The 15479-nt window shown below is 51.2% G+C and overlaps 1 protein-coding gene across 1 annotated transcript; it reads left to right on the top strand.

Annotated features, from left to right (window-relative positions):
* Window positions 1-4587: 4587 nt before the first annotated feature.
* On the top strand, window positions 4588-5299 carry PC9H_008344 (uncharacterized protein; the record flags this gene model as incomplete). Its single annotated transcript, XM_036777858.1, has 2 exons — window positions 4588-4668; window positions 4997-5299. The coding sequence occupies 2 exons, from the start codon at window positions 4588-4590 to the stop codon at window positions 5297-5299; spliced, it is 384 nt and encodes a 127-aa protein (XP_036629286.1).
* Between the last annotated feature and the right edge of the window lie 10180 nt (window positions 5300-15479).

Below are 15479 nucleotides of genomic sequence, written 5' to 3'. Positions count from 1 at the left end.
TTAGAACGGGCTTGAAAGCGTCGAACAGGTCGAACGGTCCGCAGCTCCTACGACAACGTCATAGGCTCAGTGTACCAAAAATCAACGTAAAATCAAGGGAAATAGGTCGACGCTGTCCAAGCCCTCCACCCAGGGTCTAGGGTGAGTAAATTCGGATGCAGGACTTCGGGGGGAAAGATGGTAATTAAATGTCCTCGCTAGAAGGAGGACCTCGAATTTCCTGACTATTGACGAATTATCCCCAGAAAAATCGAGGAAGATTCTTCGTCGAAGTATCTTCGAGGGTAGAAGCAGTCGAGATCTGTATAAGGAAACATGAAGGAGCAGTAAGTGGGATGGACGGAGGGAGGGAGGACGAAAACAGAACAAGGGGACGACCAAATAGGGAACGTACTTTCAGTACAGTTTGGAGCCTCGGATGATGTCCGCACCAGGAGGGCGGGAATAACGGATCGGTTCGAGGAGCACGCTCTGAATAGATTCATTGTTCAAGTCGCAATCGAGGTGGGAGCACATGTCGAGGCGGGGGAGAATGTTAAAGTATACTTCGGGGATTATGTTGAGCAATTACACGGCGGACAATGTGGATTCTAACGAGGATTCGGCGTGGAATCGGAGCCCAACAGTCGCACGGTGAACTCATGTCCCTAGAATCGTCTGGGTGGTCTTCTGGTCCATGGGTCATGTATTTCGCAAGCAAGGTCACCCAGAATCGGAAAATGTCCATCAATGCCGCGTTTGACGAGGAGATAACTGCAGTATGACCTTGGCTACGACGATGTCGGGACAAGTTCAATCAGAATTCGGGGTTCAGTTTGACGGCGTCGAGTTTGCGTACCATGTATGTCGGACCTGTGTCAAGTTAGTTTTCTTCATTCTGTTCAGTTTTCCTTTACAGTCACTCACAACGGGGGCAAGTCCTCCACGACGCCAAAATAACTCTTCCACGGAAATCTAGCCTAGAAGGCTCCCAACGACATCAAACTCTAGACAATAATGATAACTTCCGGATAGCTGCCGAACGATGTTACACGTGTTCTGACTGTCGGGGGTACACAAAGGTTGGTAATTGGCGGCGGATTTAATGTCTTCCTGATGAAGTATCCAGTGTCGCCCTGTTCCAAATTTCTCTGAGTTGTTGGGTCCTATCAGATGCCGTGTTCGCTGTTGACCACTGCCCAATAAACAGGATAGGCCCACGATCCTGAGAACAGGCCGCAAAAGGAGTAGCGCGCACCCTACGAAGGAACACGTTCCACGACCTGGGGAATATTCTTAGTACGGAGGTCCCTGTTCAGGTAGAAACAAAGCGGGCGACGCCACACGTGTTACGGGTCCTAGAAAAGTGTGAATTTGAAATCATCAGTATGGCGGAGAAGAGTGTACGCACCGAGCCAGGACGTCGGCGCCATTCCTTTGTCCTCCCCGCAATACGCTCATATTCTGACATACGATCTGCGACATCGCAACACGTTTCGTGATCTGAAAGAACATTCTTGCTGTGTGATACGCCACACCTTGCTATGTCTTGATCCCAAAGCCCCGTACGAACTAGCATTGTAATTCCGCCAGGATCTTGATACTCGATTCGACCTCGCAGAGTGCAGCAAGTGAATCCGTAGCCCCAGTCGCCGGTAAAAGAACATGCTTGCTGTGCGCGCCACGGATAAAGGCTCGATTGCAGAGCCCCGCGCTAGCGACCGGGCCATGGAGATTGTCAGGGAAACGAAGTTCTACAACGGAAGTCGAATGAAGCTACTGTCTGGCAGAGGGTCGTCGGGAAGCAAGTGCTCATCGTACATGTCAATGTGGACGACGTCCACGACTCCCATTCACACGTGATCGACTGTCCGTGACTGTGACCAAGCGGACGTCCGCCACATGTGAAGAGTGCTACATTTCAATCCTGCATGAGGCGCGTAACGTTATGCCTCGTTCTGCTTCAGAAGGCGCAGAGAATGCAATTCAGCATCGGCGGTGTCGAGGTGAGTGGGCTCATCCCGCCATCCTGAATTCCTCATATATCGCAGGTCCTCATGCAGTGCCTCGTGTTGACAGTTCCTGTAAATACACCCTCTTGTATACTCATCCGACCGAATAGCTTCGCCGTTTATGTTTTGTTAATCCCGAAAGGATCTCATCTTTCGTGCCCCTACACGAGGCTGTCTTCGTGGAAAGCCTTGAAACTTTGAAGAGCCGTGAGTGACAGCGCCCTATGAACACGACACAGATGTTGGTCCGAACACTGTGCGCTCAATTCCTCGGCACCCATATCGGAGCATGTCTGCCACAACCCACATCCTGACAAAGACGTCCCTCACCTCGAGGCCGTACGCATGGAAGCCTTTCTTGCACCTGTGCATAGCCTCGGCTGTGCGGCGCACGCCGCGCTCAACCTTCTTCTCGTCATCAATGCATCATCACACCCACCATTCGCTGTGACTCATGGTTTAGCTAGTGGGAAAGCTTCTCACAATGGGTACTAGGTATACCCGCGGGAACGGTGGACTTAAGATCCACCCTCGCTCCTCCCCACAAGCTAACGACTTGAAACGGATATACATACGCCGGGACGTTGGGGAAGCTCGACGAGTCATATTATCCAGACAATGAAATATCGTCACATTCGAAGGCACGCTAGCGTTTGGACAATATCCTGCATATCGAAGCTTGGTTGCAACGTAAGTCTAGATCCTTGTCACTCAGAAAATGGAAAATAAGTATACATTTACAGATATGAATTTCTAGTCGAGGAAGCTACTCGCACTACCGCAGGGTTGATCAATGAACCCAAAATTAACCGTCCGTAAAAAAACTATACGCTTATGGTGAGTCCAAACGGCCTTCCTGAATTGGCGCTTTGACTCGTGTCAAGCAGGACTGCATCTATTCAAGTCCAAACGCCCACGATTGATTCCACGGAAACACAATTGTCTCGATAGCAGGGGGATGATAGAGTCGACTCATATGCACGCCACCATATGCTTCCGTGCCTCGACTTTCGAGGGAATTCTCACTTTCACTTCGAACCCGACCCGACCCGCTGTGTCTCGTAGATTCATCCGTCCCCGCTCAGAATCCGCTCATTGTCCTCCAAGACTTCATGCCCATACGAGGCAAAAGTATCAGGCCATATTACACCCGCCATTCTCATGAACACGGATCCATCTATATATCTATGCCGACAACCTATCTGCGCATCTATGTACCCGTGCCTGAGTGTAGGAGCAATTTCTGTTCAATCTTGCCGTCGAGTCACACTCATCTAGACCTCTTCCGTACGCAGGCCACGCAATCAAAAACCCATACGCCCACGCAATACGCCGCCACTACATCAATACACCCGCTATTCGATCAATGAGAAATAGAAATATCGGTACACATCTCTCATTGTTCGCCTTAACAGGCAATCCCGTCCCGAGCGTCCAGAACCACTGTACGACGCATTCCATCACGCATCGCCTCGTGCACGCGCGTGCAAAAGCAAGCAAGCCTATCTCACCGATCGTCCGCCTCCAAATATATCCTTTGATCACTGATCGTTCGGTGATTCGATGAGTCAATGAGTCGATCGGTGTGAAGGTGTCAAGTAGCAGGCGCCAGGCGGAGCAAGCGCTTGATCAGCCGGCGGGGCAGAATCCATAGCGCTTATCCAACGTACACGAGTCTAAGTATAGCGTCTCTGGACTGGACCGCTAGAGTGGCCACGGTCTGTCCTTCCGCATTGTATAGTGAACACAGTAGACCGTTTCTTTGAGGACATTGAACGGAGCAGTAAGTCCTTGTGGTCATGATTTGATTTTTTATTATGTATTATGAGTAGCATACTCGCTATCTTCGCCGTCCGAATTAGATCATCCACTCCACCCACGACGTCCCGCGCTCTCCACTCCTTCAACTTCTAACCTCCACGCTTTTTGACTCACTCAGATTCGCTGCGGCGTGAGCAAATACACAAGAACTACTGGTGCGTGTCGTTCCGTTGTTTTTCTATACCGATCATTAACCAATCCGCGCTGTCAGTGAGGAAGCAAGCAAGTGTGTACTATTAGGCGGGAGTAAGGCGGCGTGACACCGAGTCAATGACTCTTTGTCCCACCCCGATATGATCTCGACTTTCCTTCTCCTTCTCTTTCCCTCTTAGCGAGGGTCAAGCCAGAATGTCGAGCATCCGCTGGGCTTTTTTCTCCACGCAGGTGACACCGCGAAGTCCGCATTCGAATTATCATTGTTCGCTGTCTAGACTCTGAAGTACGATCCGTGATGGGATGGTCTGAACGCCGTGATATAACCGTTCCAACCCCGATACTTACAAAAGATTCATCATCTGCAAGCCGTAGTAGTGAGTGTTTCAAATACTTCCACTGTGCCGCTGAGACTCGGCAGCCGTGCGCATATCACACCATGTCAGAATTCGCTCGAACCTGGTAGAGGCAATGGCATCACCCTATCTGCGACATCCCTCCCTCTAAATTCCAGCTTCCGTCATCCAAGTTCTTACTCCTATCCTTCCGTTACCCGCATTCCCTCTCCCCGGTAGTCTTCCCCAGGTTCTCGCCTGGGTTCTTCGGCGACTCGGTACCTACGATGGAGTTCTCCGGGACTGACCCCTTTAACTTGCCTACGCCTTTGCCTTCGATCTTAGTTGTATTCTGGTGGATGAATATAGTACGTGAGCAGCGCGAAGTAAAATCATATTCGAGTTCTCCCTGTGACTGGTACAAGCCAGTTGGAGGTCGAGAGGTTAGTCCTAGTCGAAGTGAGCCACCATATTCTAATCAACTTCGATATACTGAATAGGCAACCAAGTGATCGCACCTCCGTAGCCATTCATCTAACATTCTCCACGGTGTTAGCCCATGACATATGTTGCGTGCATGAAGAAGTCTACTCTGCTAGCCAATCCATCCATGCGCCCTCAGGCTTCCCTTCCCCTTGATATCGCAATCACCATGCTCCCTGTTTATCCCTACCTCTCAATCCCCCTCCTACGCAGGCTATCATCTTCCCCATCTCCGATTCAAAATCTGCCATTGTTCGACCGACAGCTTCCTGGTCCGCCAACGCCACAACTCCACGATGGCAGACCGTTGACTCATATCCAACACCGGCCCTCTATCATTGCCTGTACCTGCTATTCTCACTTCTCACCGCCGCGGTGTTGGTCCCCATTCTAGACTACACTGCCGTAAATGCAAATGCAAATGCCAATGCAACTCCCGATACAATCTCCCATTGTTCGAAGGTCAGCTGGGCCAACGCTTCGATCGCCAGCGCTGCGAGTGACAATCTAACATGAATCATCCCCCTCGCCTTCAGATACATATCTGCCTGACACGAGCTGGGCCACGAGCCCCTGATATGTTCTAGCACTAGTGCTATCCTGGAGCGCCCCGAAGGCACACCAAAGGCTAACATCATGGCGGCGAACGTAACCTGGTCAATTTGCACCGTCTGATCACGATATATACTGTTTACTTGCTTCCCGTTGAATTCGCAAACTCGCTGACACCTTCGACTCGCGCCGCACGATCTCAGAAGTTATGTTTTGCCATAATCCATTGTTCCTAAAATACGAAGTTCACGCGTCTCGGAATTTGCTACGCAGCGGTTTAATGATCAATAGATTAATGCACCGTGATGCAGGATGTTCTAGGTTCCGTACATCATGTATCGGTTCTTAGTGTCCTGACATCTTCTCCAAAATAGAGTCGCCATTGTCCAAAGACTGAGCGTGCTAGATAGACGTCAGACAGCATGATTGAAGCGCATGCGTATCTCCATCGCGTATTTTCTGTACACCTATTGAACAAAACTCTACACGCACACTCGAATGCGGGACTCCGCTTTGACAAAGAATCCGGGGTATCAGGGGCGGCAATCCCTTTTTTGGTGATGTGAGGCACGTGCCTGAAGTCCCTGGACCATTCGACCAGGAAGGTTCCTCGCACCGTCAGTGTTCCAGTCTTGTCTTTCACGGTGTCACGAACGCTGTCTAATCTTCACCATCATGTCGACCACATGCTGGCGCGCACTGCAAGATTACACGAGCCAGAACACGTTGCCAAACATACAGATGTCTCAACTGCGTTTGAGCCATAAGTTGGGACGAACTGGTTACAAACCACTTAGGGCCCGGTCTGCTCGTCGAAATGTTAGCCCCGACCTGCCAAATTTGAGTCCCACGGTTGGATCAAACCCGGCCCAAACCTACCCCAAGCCGGCGGTTTGCTCTGCTGCATTGGGGTTTGGGGCAGGCCCCATGTCACATCAATTCTCGGCGCTTCTTCGTATCCCCCTGCTTCTTCCCCCTTCGCTTCTTCCCCTTCGCTTCTCTCCCCTCGCTTCTTTCACTCACGCGCCAATGCCTTCTTCGACGCAATCAAATAAGGAGAATCCCCCTGTATTGAAGGGGAAAAAGGCCATATGGACGGATGCCGATGACAAGGCCCTTCTTGACTGCCTTCTTGAGCAACAAGCTGCTGGCAATCAAGGGGACAATGGCTGGAAAACCCTGGTGTGGACTGCAGCTGAGGAAAGCTTGAAGGGTAGTGAAGAGAGGAGCAAGGGTAGTCGCAAGACTGCTACCAGTTGTCGTGATAGGTTCAAATCAGTGCGTACTTGATATCTTAGTCTACAGGCTATGACTTATCATGTTGGTTAGCTCAAGGAGAGCTTTCTTGTTGTCCAAGTCCTTCGCTCTCTTTCAGGATTTGGTTGGGATGACCAACGACATCTTGTCACTGCGACTGATGATGTCTGGGACAAGTATATTGATGTACGTCTCCTTATCTTCTCCTGCCTGCCATTACTGATTATACCAGAAACATCCCTCCGCCAAGAAGTGGCGAAAGAAGGCCTTTCCTTGCTATGACCTCATGTTTGCCTTGGTTGAAGGTCGTAGTGCAACTGGTGATAATGCTGTCAGTATCACCGCTATGGTTGCTGATGATAGTGGGGATATTGGAACTCCTCGTAGCGATAATGAGGACGAAGCCTCTCAGGTATGTGCTATCAGTATTGAGTTTAACTTGAAAACTCAATCATTGTAGGATATGGACATGTTTCCCCTTTTCCCTCCTCTTTCCCCTTCCCCACCACCACCACCTTCATCTCAGTGTCGGAAGCGTGCTGCCTCTGATGCGGATGACACTCCGGCTCCATACAGGATGAAGCGGGGCCGTACCTCTGGTCCTGACGCTCTTCTTGCATTGGCAGGAGCTGTCAGCAAGGTGGCTAATGCGGGAACGGCTGCTGTAGGTTCTTCGGAGATGCTTTCTGGCTCTCGTCTGGTCAAGGTCATTGCTGCGTTGGACATGGATCATGATCTAACCATAGAAGAGAAAGGTAAGGCACTTGTTCTCTTCCGAAAGGACAGTTCAAGTGTCGATACATATATGGGCATTGATAGTGATGTACTTCGCCATGCATATATCCTTGCTGAGCTATCTTCTCTCTAGGTTACTACTAATTCATCCCACTCCTTTATTACATCATTTCACATTCTTTACCCCATTCCACTCTTTACATCTACATACCTCCTGCAATTTTAATACCAACGTAATTACATGTTCTGCTGTAGATACTGTTGGTACTGCTCCCACATCTGTTTAGCAATCCTATCCCGGAAGTCGTTTGCCCGATCTCGTTCTTCATGTGAGATGTGAGTTGAATAATCATCTGTGGTTGGTGTATGTGATTGCTGGCGATAGTTGCTGAGATCCTCCAAGGTTGCTCCATCTAAGTCCTGGGGATCATGGACACGGATGAAGTTGTGAAGTACACATAACGCAAGCACCATCTTTGCTTGCTTCTTCAACGAATACTCTGGAGCAGTGTTGATGAGCCGGAATCGCCGCTTGACAACACCAAAGATGCGCTCAACAACATTCCGAGCTTGAGCATGTCGCAAGTTGAACAATTCTTTGTAATCGCGTGGGCTAATACAGAATGAGTAAGACACCAATACAGTCAGAGACAAACTCACGTGTTTGTAGATCTTGACCACTCCTTGAGATGGTATCGGACACCACGGTAGGGTACCAGCAGTGCATCACATGCAGGGAAACCAGCATCACCAAGATAATACTTGCCAGGGGGGATCGCAAAATCGGTAGCCCTTGCATCTGCAAAAACACGGCTATCTGCAGCACTCCCTTCCCAACCTGCCCGTACATATGCAAACCGCATGTCGAACGTGGTTGCAGCAAGAACATTCTGAGTGAGCCCGCCTTTGCGATTTCGGTTTCGTGCAATCTGACTTTCGTCAGGGATAAAGGCATCGATATGAGTACCGTCAAGAGCTCCAAGACAGTCTTTGAGGAATGGGAAGAGTTTGGGGTTGGTACGTATCTCAGGCGGTGTGATATCACTTGGCGGAAGCTTCATATAGCGTGTATAAAACTGGGGATCAGTTAAACGGTTCAGAAGGTTGTCGAACACCCTAGAGAATCATTAGCAACGGTTAAAAAATTCAAGTTGATATGTATACCGTGTTATTGTCCCAGGACTATGTTGGAAACGCTCACGCACTTCCCGGTGTACCGCACCTGACCGGCACATGTACAGAAACATTGCCAACTGCTCCTCCTGCCCAATATACCTTGAACCCTTGAATCCAGAGTACTTCTGCAGCTCCTGATTGAGCTTTTGAAAGACTCGCTTATTCATCCCCATCATATTGTGAAAGCGCTCCCAATGTCCATCAAGAAGTTCCTTTGTCCATTGCTCACCAGTGAGAGCAGAGGTATACATAGGAGTCTTGATCAGATACTGAGCCATATGAAGGGCAGCCCCCCCTACAACTGCGGCAAGGATAGCAGAGGTCCGTAGACGATGTTGTGCTTGAGCATTGGCAGCTTCTCGAAGTGTTTGGGTGCGGCTGTTGGTAGTACGAACCATTGTTGCAATTGTTATCAGATTGGCGCCGTATATAGAACATGTGTGACAAATGTGACGCGCTCAGCCAAACCCCAGCGCTAGGAAATGTAAATTTCAAACTCAGCCAACCCCAGACCCGAGGGACTAACATTTCGACGAGCAGACCGGGCCCTTATATGCTATGCGTTACAGCAATAGAGCTATTTGCGTTGCTATTGGAACCCTGAGTGCCTTCTACATGGCTTCTATGGGACCTACTGGGACCCACAAGACACAGCAAAGGTACTCGACCTGCTACGGCCTATAGCTCCCAGGATCCCATATTCTGTCGCCTCTGGTTTCACTTCTTTACTGGGGTACTGGATTCGGATTGCTCATATTGGAACTGGTACGCTGTTTCTTCTCGTCTCGTCTTTTGTGCATCGCTAATGTTGTGATGCAGATGCAGATGCAGATAGTGGATGGTGCAGATGACAGACGTGTATGTGCACTGGTTGAGAACATGGCGCTCGGGATAGTCGGCGGGGTGCGTAGGCCGTGGTAGGTGTCTGGTCAGGCATTCTAAGCACACCCGTTCACCGCATATCGCAGTCGCCTTCTCACTATCACGCCTTCTGCGTATAAGATCAATCCATCAAGTATGGAATATCAATGCATCAAGTATAGAATATCAATGTACCTCGACTCGGATCTACCCGATTTACGATGCACACAATTTACGCGAAGTACCCGGGTACTAGGACGATTGGCAGGCGGTACGCTGTTGACGCCTCTGTCGTTCTCACCATCACCATCACCATCACCATCAATGCACACGGAATACTCGGGACGTAAGATGGCGAGAATGGCGGGATGACGGAGCGATGACGCCTTCCTGCGTATCTACGCTCACAGTACGCTGTACACTCCCGACTCCCCCTTCCATTGCTTGCCCCAACATCAGCGCGCTAACAACGACGTAGCCGGATCTCACAGCAGCGCTCAGTGGTCACGATATGCACGGTGATCTTAAATTCTATCTTGAATGTTATCTTGCGCGCTATGTTTGCATACTATGTTGTGCGCTACATCGCGGACATCATTCTTGGGGCATCAGTACATCTAGGCTTCCGCGGGATGTTCGGGGTGCTCGGCCCATGCTCCGACCTCCATCCGCCTGCCATCTACATCCTGAAGTTATCGAGTTCGATGCCTCGTACGCACGCAGAATAGCAGCATAGCATCGCATATCGTATACAGCATGCCGTGCGGCTCCTTTTTCCTCCTCAAGGCACCCTAACGTTATTCCAGAATACCCGTACCGTATTCACCTGCGTTCACATTTACACGTTCGCGATCACCTTCTGATCACGGTCGCTTCGCATATACTCGCCTCAAGCACTCGTCTCATCCTCGCCGTGATGCACTCGGGTCATTCGGGACTGCGGGCGCAGGCCGGACACTGCATATGGGTAGAGTTTCTCTGTGGTATGTGGTACATGTTATGCTACATGCAATGTTGCGCCGTTTTGTGTGGAGCATTCGGGGGGTTCGCCCGGCTTTCTGTCTTCTACAACAACGCGCAAAGTAGGACACAGCATGCCGTCCTCTTCGTCTCGACATCACCCGTCAAAACATGAATGCCATTACAAGATTTAACTTCGCGTGTCGCATTCGTGATCACGCTCTCCTTTCTCCTTGTATGATCACGCGCATAGCCCTCGTCGGGTTGCTCGGATGTTCTGGAGGCGAGATACCGTACATCGACCGTCTGATGTCCATCGCGTTCTGTGCATTGCACTGGACACTTGTTCTTGTTCCTCGAGACCTTTCGACGATATAGGGCCCCTTTAGCGCCTGCCTTCACGCGTCTTCTCGATCACGATCGGTGCGCGTACCTATGCTGCCCGTCGGGTACTTCGGGTGTGCACCGTGTCCTCGAGTTGTGTTCGTGATAGAGTTTCCGAATTATAGGGGAGCGCACGCCGTATACGCGTATACCCGCCAGCGTCTATCTCCTCCTATACACTGCACCAGCCCGCCGCGTATACTTTCGCTGTCACTCCCATCATGCGGTCTTTATGATCACGATTGCCACGCCTTGACTTCGCTCGGGTAATTCGGGCGTTCCTGGGTCGAGTTCGTGATGGAGCGAGGTGCGAAGCTGAAGCTAGGCAAGAAGCTTGAAGTTGGACGTTGAACGTTGAACGTTGAATATTGAATCTCGCATGCTTGCAAGTCGGGATGCGTACGCCGCAGGTCCTGCTGTCTTTCGGTGGCCATCACCCTTCCATGATGCTGCGCTGCACCGCCCGCCATACTGTTCATCAGCTCATCGGGCTATTCGGACGAGACTGCGTACCCTTCGTTGTACACGCACGCTGCACCACGGTCTTCCATCACTCCCTCACTCCCTCACTCACTCACTCACTCACTCACTCGCTTGTTCACACGCACATTTCGCTGGTTCGTCCGCGCTTCCCGACTCTCCATCACTCGCCGCGTACCGCGATCACGTTCTGTCCCTATCCCTATCAGCTCCCAGGCTCCTCGCGTTCACGCACAGGCTGGATCATGATCATTGCACGTATCGTGCTCACTCGCCCACAACACACACTTCCAGGGTCTGCGTCGGGTCATTCGGGGGGCAGCGTACGCCGTCCAATAATTGTCACCTTCCATTTCCATTCCCATTTCCATTTTTATTTCCACGCATCACCTCCCCTTGATAGTGCGCCTTGCGCTATACACCTACACCGCCTCCTCGTCTGCATCGCTACAGCACTTTCAACTCTCGTCATATCACGCCGCGCTCTCTCTCTGTCTGCCATCAGCCATCAGCCATCACATCAACCCAACAACACACACACACACACACTTCCACACCGCGGTCACGTTCCCGCCAACTCTATCACGACGCGATCACGATCGGCACGCGTATAGTACACACGTACCTGTGTCTGCGCCCACAACGCCCTACAACCCACAACTCCAGGCTCTGCGTCGGGTCACTCGGGGGGGAACGTACGCCGTACAGAAGACCATCGTGTTCTAGTATCCCATCATCACATTCTGTGCACCGCACCGCACCGCGCGCTTATACTCCCCGTCGCATCAACACCAACACCAACCTCGCGTTCCGAGTCACGCCAACGCCAACGTCAGCCTGTCGGCGTCAGACATTCACACATCACCCACGCGTTCGTGTCCATTCGATCACGATCGGCATGCGTGTACTTGCGCTGTGCGTCGGGTCGTTCGGAGGGAGCACACGCCGTGCACCGCCCCGCCCCGCCCTGCGACTCTGCGAACGTTCTCTGGGTCGCGGGTCGCGGGTCTCTGCGGACGTCCACCATCACTCTTCCACCCTTTCGCTCTTCCACTCTTTATTTTTTACTCTTTACTCTTTACTCTTTACTCTTTACTATCCTGATCTCAATGCTCAGTGCATGATGCATGGCGCGGACGCATACGCACGTCGGGATGTCGGTACGGTGCTCCACCAATCACTACTCACCAATCACCATTCACTAATCGCTAACCACTAATCGCTAATCGCTATTCTTTATATTTCCTTCCTCGTGCCTTGTCTCGACTGTACGCTTTGGATTTTACTTGGCTTGGCTTTAATTTAGTGTAGTGTGCTTCGCTAGCCCTCCTCAACAGCTTCCAGGATCCAGGATCCAGGACATCGACGTTGGCAGTGAGAGTGAGAGTGACGTCGTCCAACCGTGCCTTTTCATTTCGCATCCCATTCCCGTTTCCTGTGTCCCATGTCCCGTGTCCCGTTTCGCATTCGCATCCCATTCCCGTTTCCCGTGTCCCGTGTCCCGTTTATCTAAACGATTTCGCGAGCATTCAATATCCAATATTCAGCACTCCGAGTCCAGCAGTTTTAGTTTTTACTTTTAGTTCCGTCCCACCACGCGCCACGCCCGATCTCGCGTGTACCCTCCGACAGCCCGACAGCCCGAAGTGCCGATCATGCCTTCTTCCCTCCGCCACTTTCATCTCCTTATACCACATTCATCTCCTTATCCTCGCTTACACGGACCGCGCCTGTATGTATCCCCCCGCCGTCCGTCCGCCGTCAGCACTCAGCGCTCACTACTCCACGTCTAACCTCAACGTCAACCCCCGGAATACAGGAATGCGGGAATGCGGGGATCACAACGCAGTGAAGCAGTGACACGACCTCCTTCTGTTTGGCGTTCATGTCGATGTCGATAAGGACGCATCTCGTGCCGTTGCAATTGGGTGTTGGGTGTGTTGGGTGTCGGTCGTTGGTCGATAACGGTGATCGCTGCTCGCTGATCGCGGCGCGTAGCTACGTATACGAGCTATACCAGCTAGGACCGTCCGTGTGAGGCGGTGCTTGGCCAGGTTCGCGCGTTCGCGCCGGCGCACAGTGACTTCCACATTCCACATTAACATTAATGTTCCACATTATCATTATCATTATCATGATCATTGAAGGAGCGGAATATATATGGGCATTTTCGTATTTCGTATTTTTCGTATTTTTTTCGTATTTTGTGTTTTTTTTTGTGTTTTACGCGACTTACGTCATATAGCGGTAGTTTACGTTGGGTTTAGTGATTTGGTGATTTGGTGTAGGCGACGAACGTGTCTCGTGTTATCCTTCTTACGCGATTCTTATGTTATTCTTATGTTATTCTTATGTTATATCTCATGTTGTTCTTATGTTATGGGGCTGTTATGTGGGGTTGTGGGGACGGAGCGACGGAACGACGAGTATGGAGTATGCATTACGGGCCGACGTATGTGTACGTAGCGCACAGCCCGCTGTCGCAGGTGACGTCGACGCTGTCCTGTACAAGGATATCCTGTATCCTTGTATCCCCGCCAATGTATCCCCGCCAAATTCCAATATGCGAAATTCGAATAACCGAATACGGAATACGGAATACGGAGTACGGTCCATAGAGCCACAGACCCCCTCCCGTGGACCCGTCCACGTCTCGCGTCTCACCCAAAACTAAACCTCTCCCAAAGTCAAAACTAAAACTAAACCTCACTGTCAAAACCGGCCAGACATAGACACAGACACAGACATAGACATAGATTTAGATATGGGCAATTGCACCCACTAGCACGCCGGACGGCCGGAACGGGCCTCGGGGACTTGGGGACTCGGGGACGCGCCCAACCCCCCCTCCTCCTCCTCCTCCTCAATTCCGCTCAAGGTCCTTCTCTCATTCTGTCACTCTGCGAGTCGCGGACTATCGGGCTATCGGGCTATCGGGCTATCGGGCTATGGGACGATCAATATCAATATCAACATTTTTGGTTTTCGGCCATTGCGCTCTCTCATTATCTCATTATCGCATTATCTCAAAACCGACAATCCATCCTCCTTAATCCATCCTCCACAATTCGTACAACGCAGATATAGATATAGATATAGACAACATTGGCTGCATGTCGCGGAACGAGCACAGCGCAGCACGATAGTCTAATCTAATCTACTGTGCTGTGCTGTATGCATGCATGTATGCAGTGCGAAGCGGGGCGCAGTGCGTGTACGAGCTGGAGGAATGGCATGCGCGATGGAGTAGTGGAGTAGTTATTTGACGTGGATGTGGATGTGGATGTAGTTGACATGGGTGTAGATGAAGTTGAAATGGAAATGGTGGGATGGAAATGGTGAAACGGTGGAATGGTGGTGTGCGGGGTACGAGCGGGGCGGGGATACGTTACGCGACGCCGGAGACGCGTAGTGTACAACAGTGTGCAGTTTAGAAGGGGGAGGCGTACCTGGAGCTCGAGCGACGGTTCGTGCATCTGGATTCTGGATCCCACACCCAATTTGAAGCGTATCTCAGTGCTCTGAATCTGCGTTCACTCACTACTCCCTCGGTATCCCATATCCCACACCCCAATTATCGATAGGGAGGGCGGGACACGGGTCATATTATGGGGCTCGAACCTCGAATAGCGGTATCAAGGGAGGGCACGCCGGACGCCGGGTCGGGTCTTGCCTTCCATTCTTGGGGCGCAATCTGCGTATTATCTAAGGGTGGATATATCGAGGAATGTGAACATGCATCGGGGTCCAGGAATGCGGTCTTCAGGATACATTTGGGGAGGGGGAAGGGGAGGGCAAGGGAGAGAGAGACAATAACAATAAGACGCAGGCTATGGGCATCACTGTGGGCGTGTGTGACGGTGTTTGGCGGGAAATGCAGTGTCTGGTGAGATGGATCTCGATCGATCGCATCGTGATATGGGCTATCGAGATGCACGGAAGTACTTGCCTTGCATTGACTGATGGGGTAAGTAATGGGATTACGTAAGGTAGGGTGCTGGGTATGGGGATCTGTGTGGAAGCGGGTGTATAAAGTAGTGCTGGATCGATTGGGTGATCGGAGCGCGGTTCCTTTCTCTATTCTCTCGTCCTGTATATCCTCCATCCCCCTCCTCATAGTGTCCTCCACGACGCCCCCGCCAGTGCTCGTCGACAGCGCAGCAACGACAACGATCAACGCAAGACAAGAGGGCTAGGGACAGGAGGCTAGCTTAGTGGAGAAGCCGAAAGACAAAAGAAAGCGAGAACGAGACCCGTCACCCGATCCCCCATAACAATAACAATAAGACCA

This window comes from Pleurotus ostreatus (genome assembly GCF_014466165.1).
Source record: "Pleurotus ostreatus strain PC9 chromosome Unknown scaffold_6, whole genome shotgun sequence".
Classification (NCBI taxonomy): Eukaryota; Fungi; Basidiomycota; class Agaricomycetes; order Agaricales; family Pleurotaceae; genus Pleurotus; species Pleurotus ostreatus.
The sequence above is the reverse complement of the archived record's forward strand: the minus strand, read 5'-3'. Positions and strand labels throughout refer to the sequence as shown.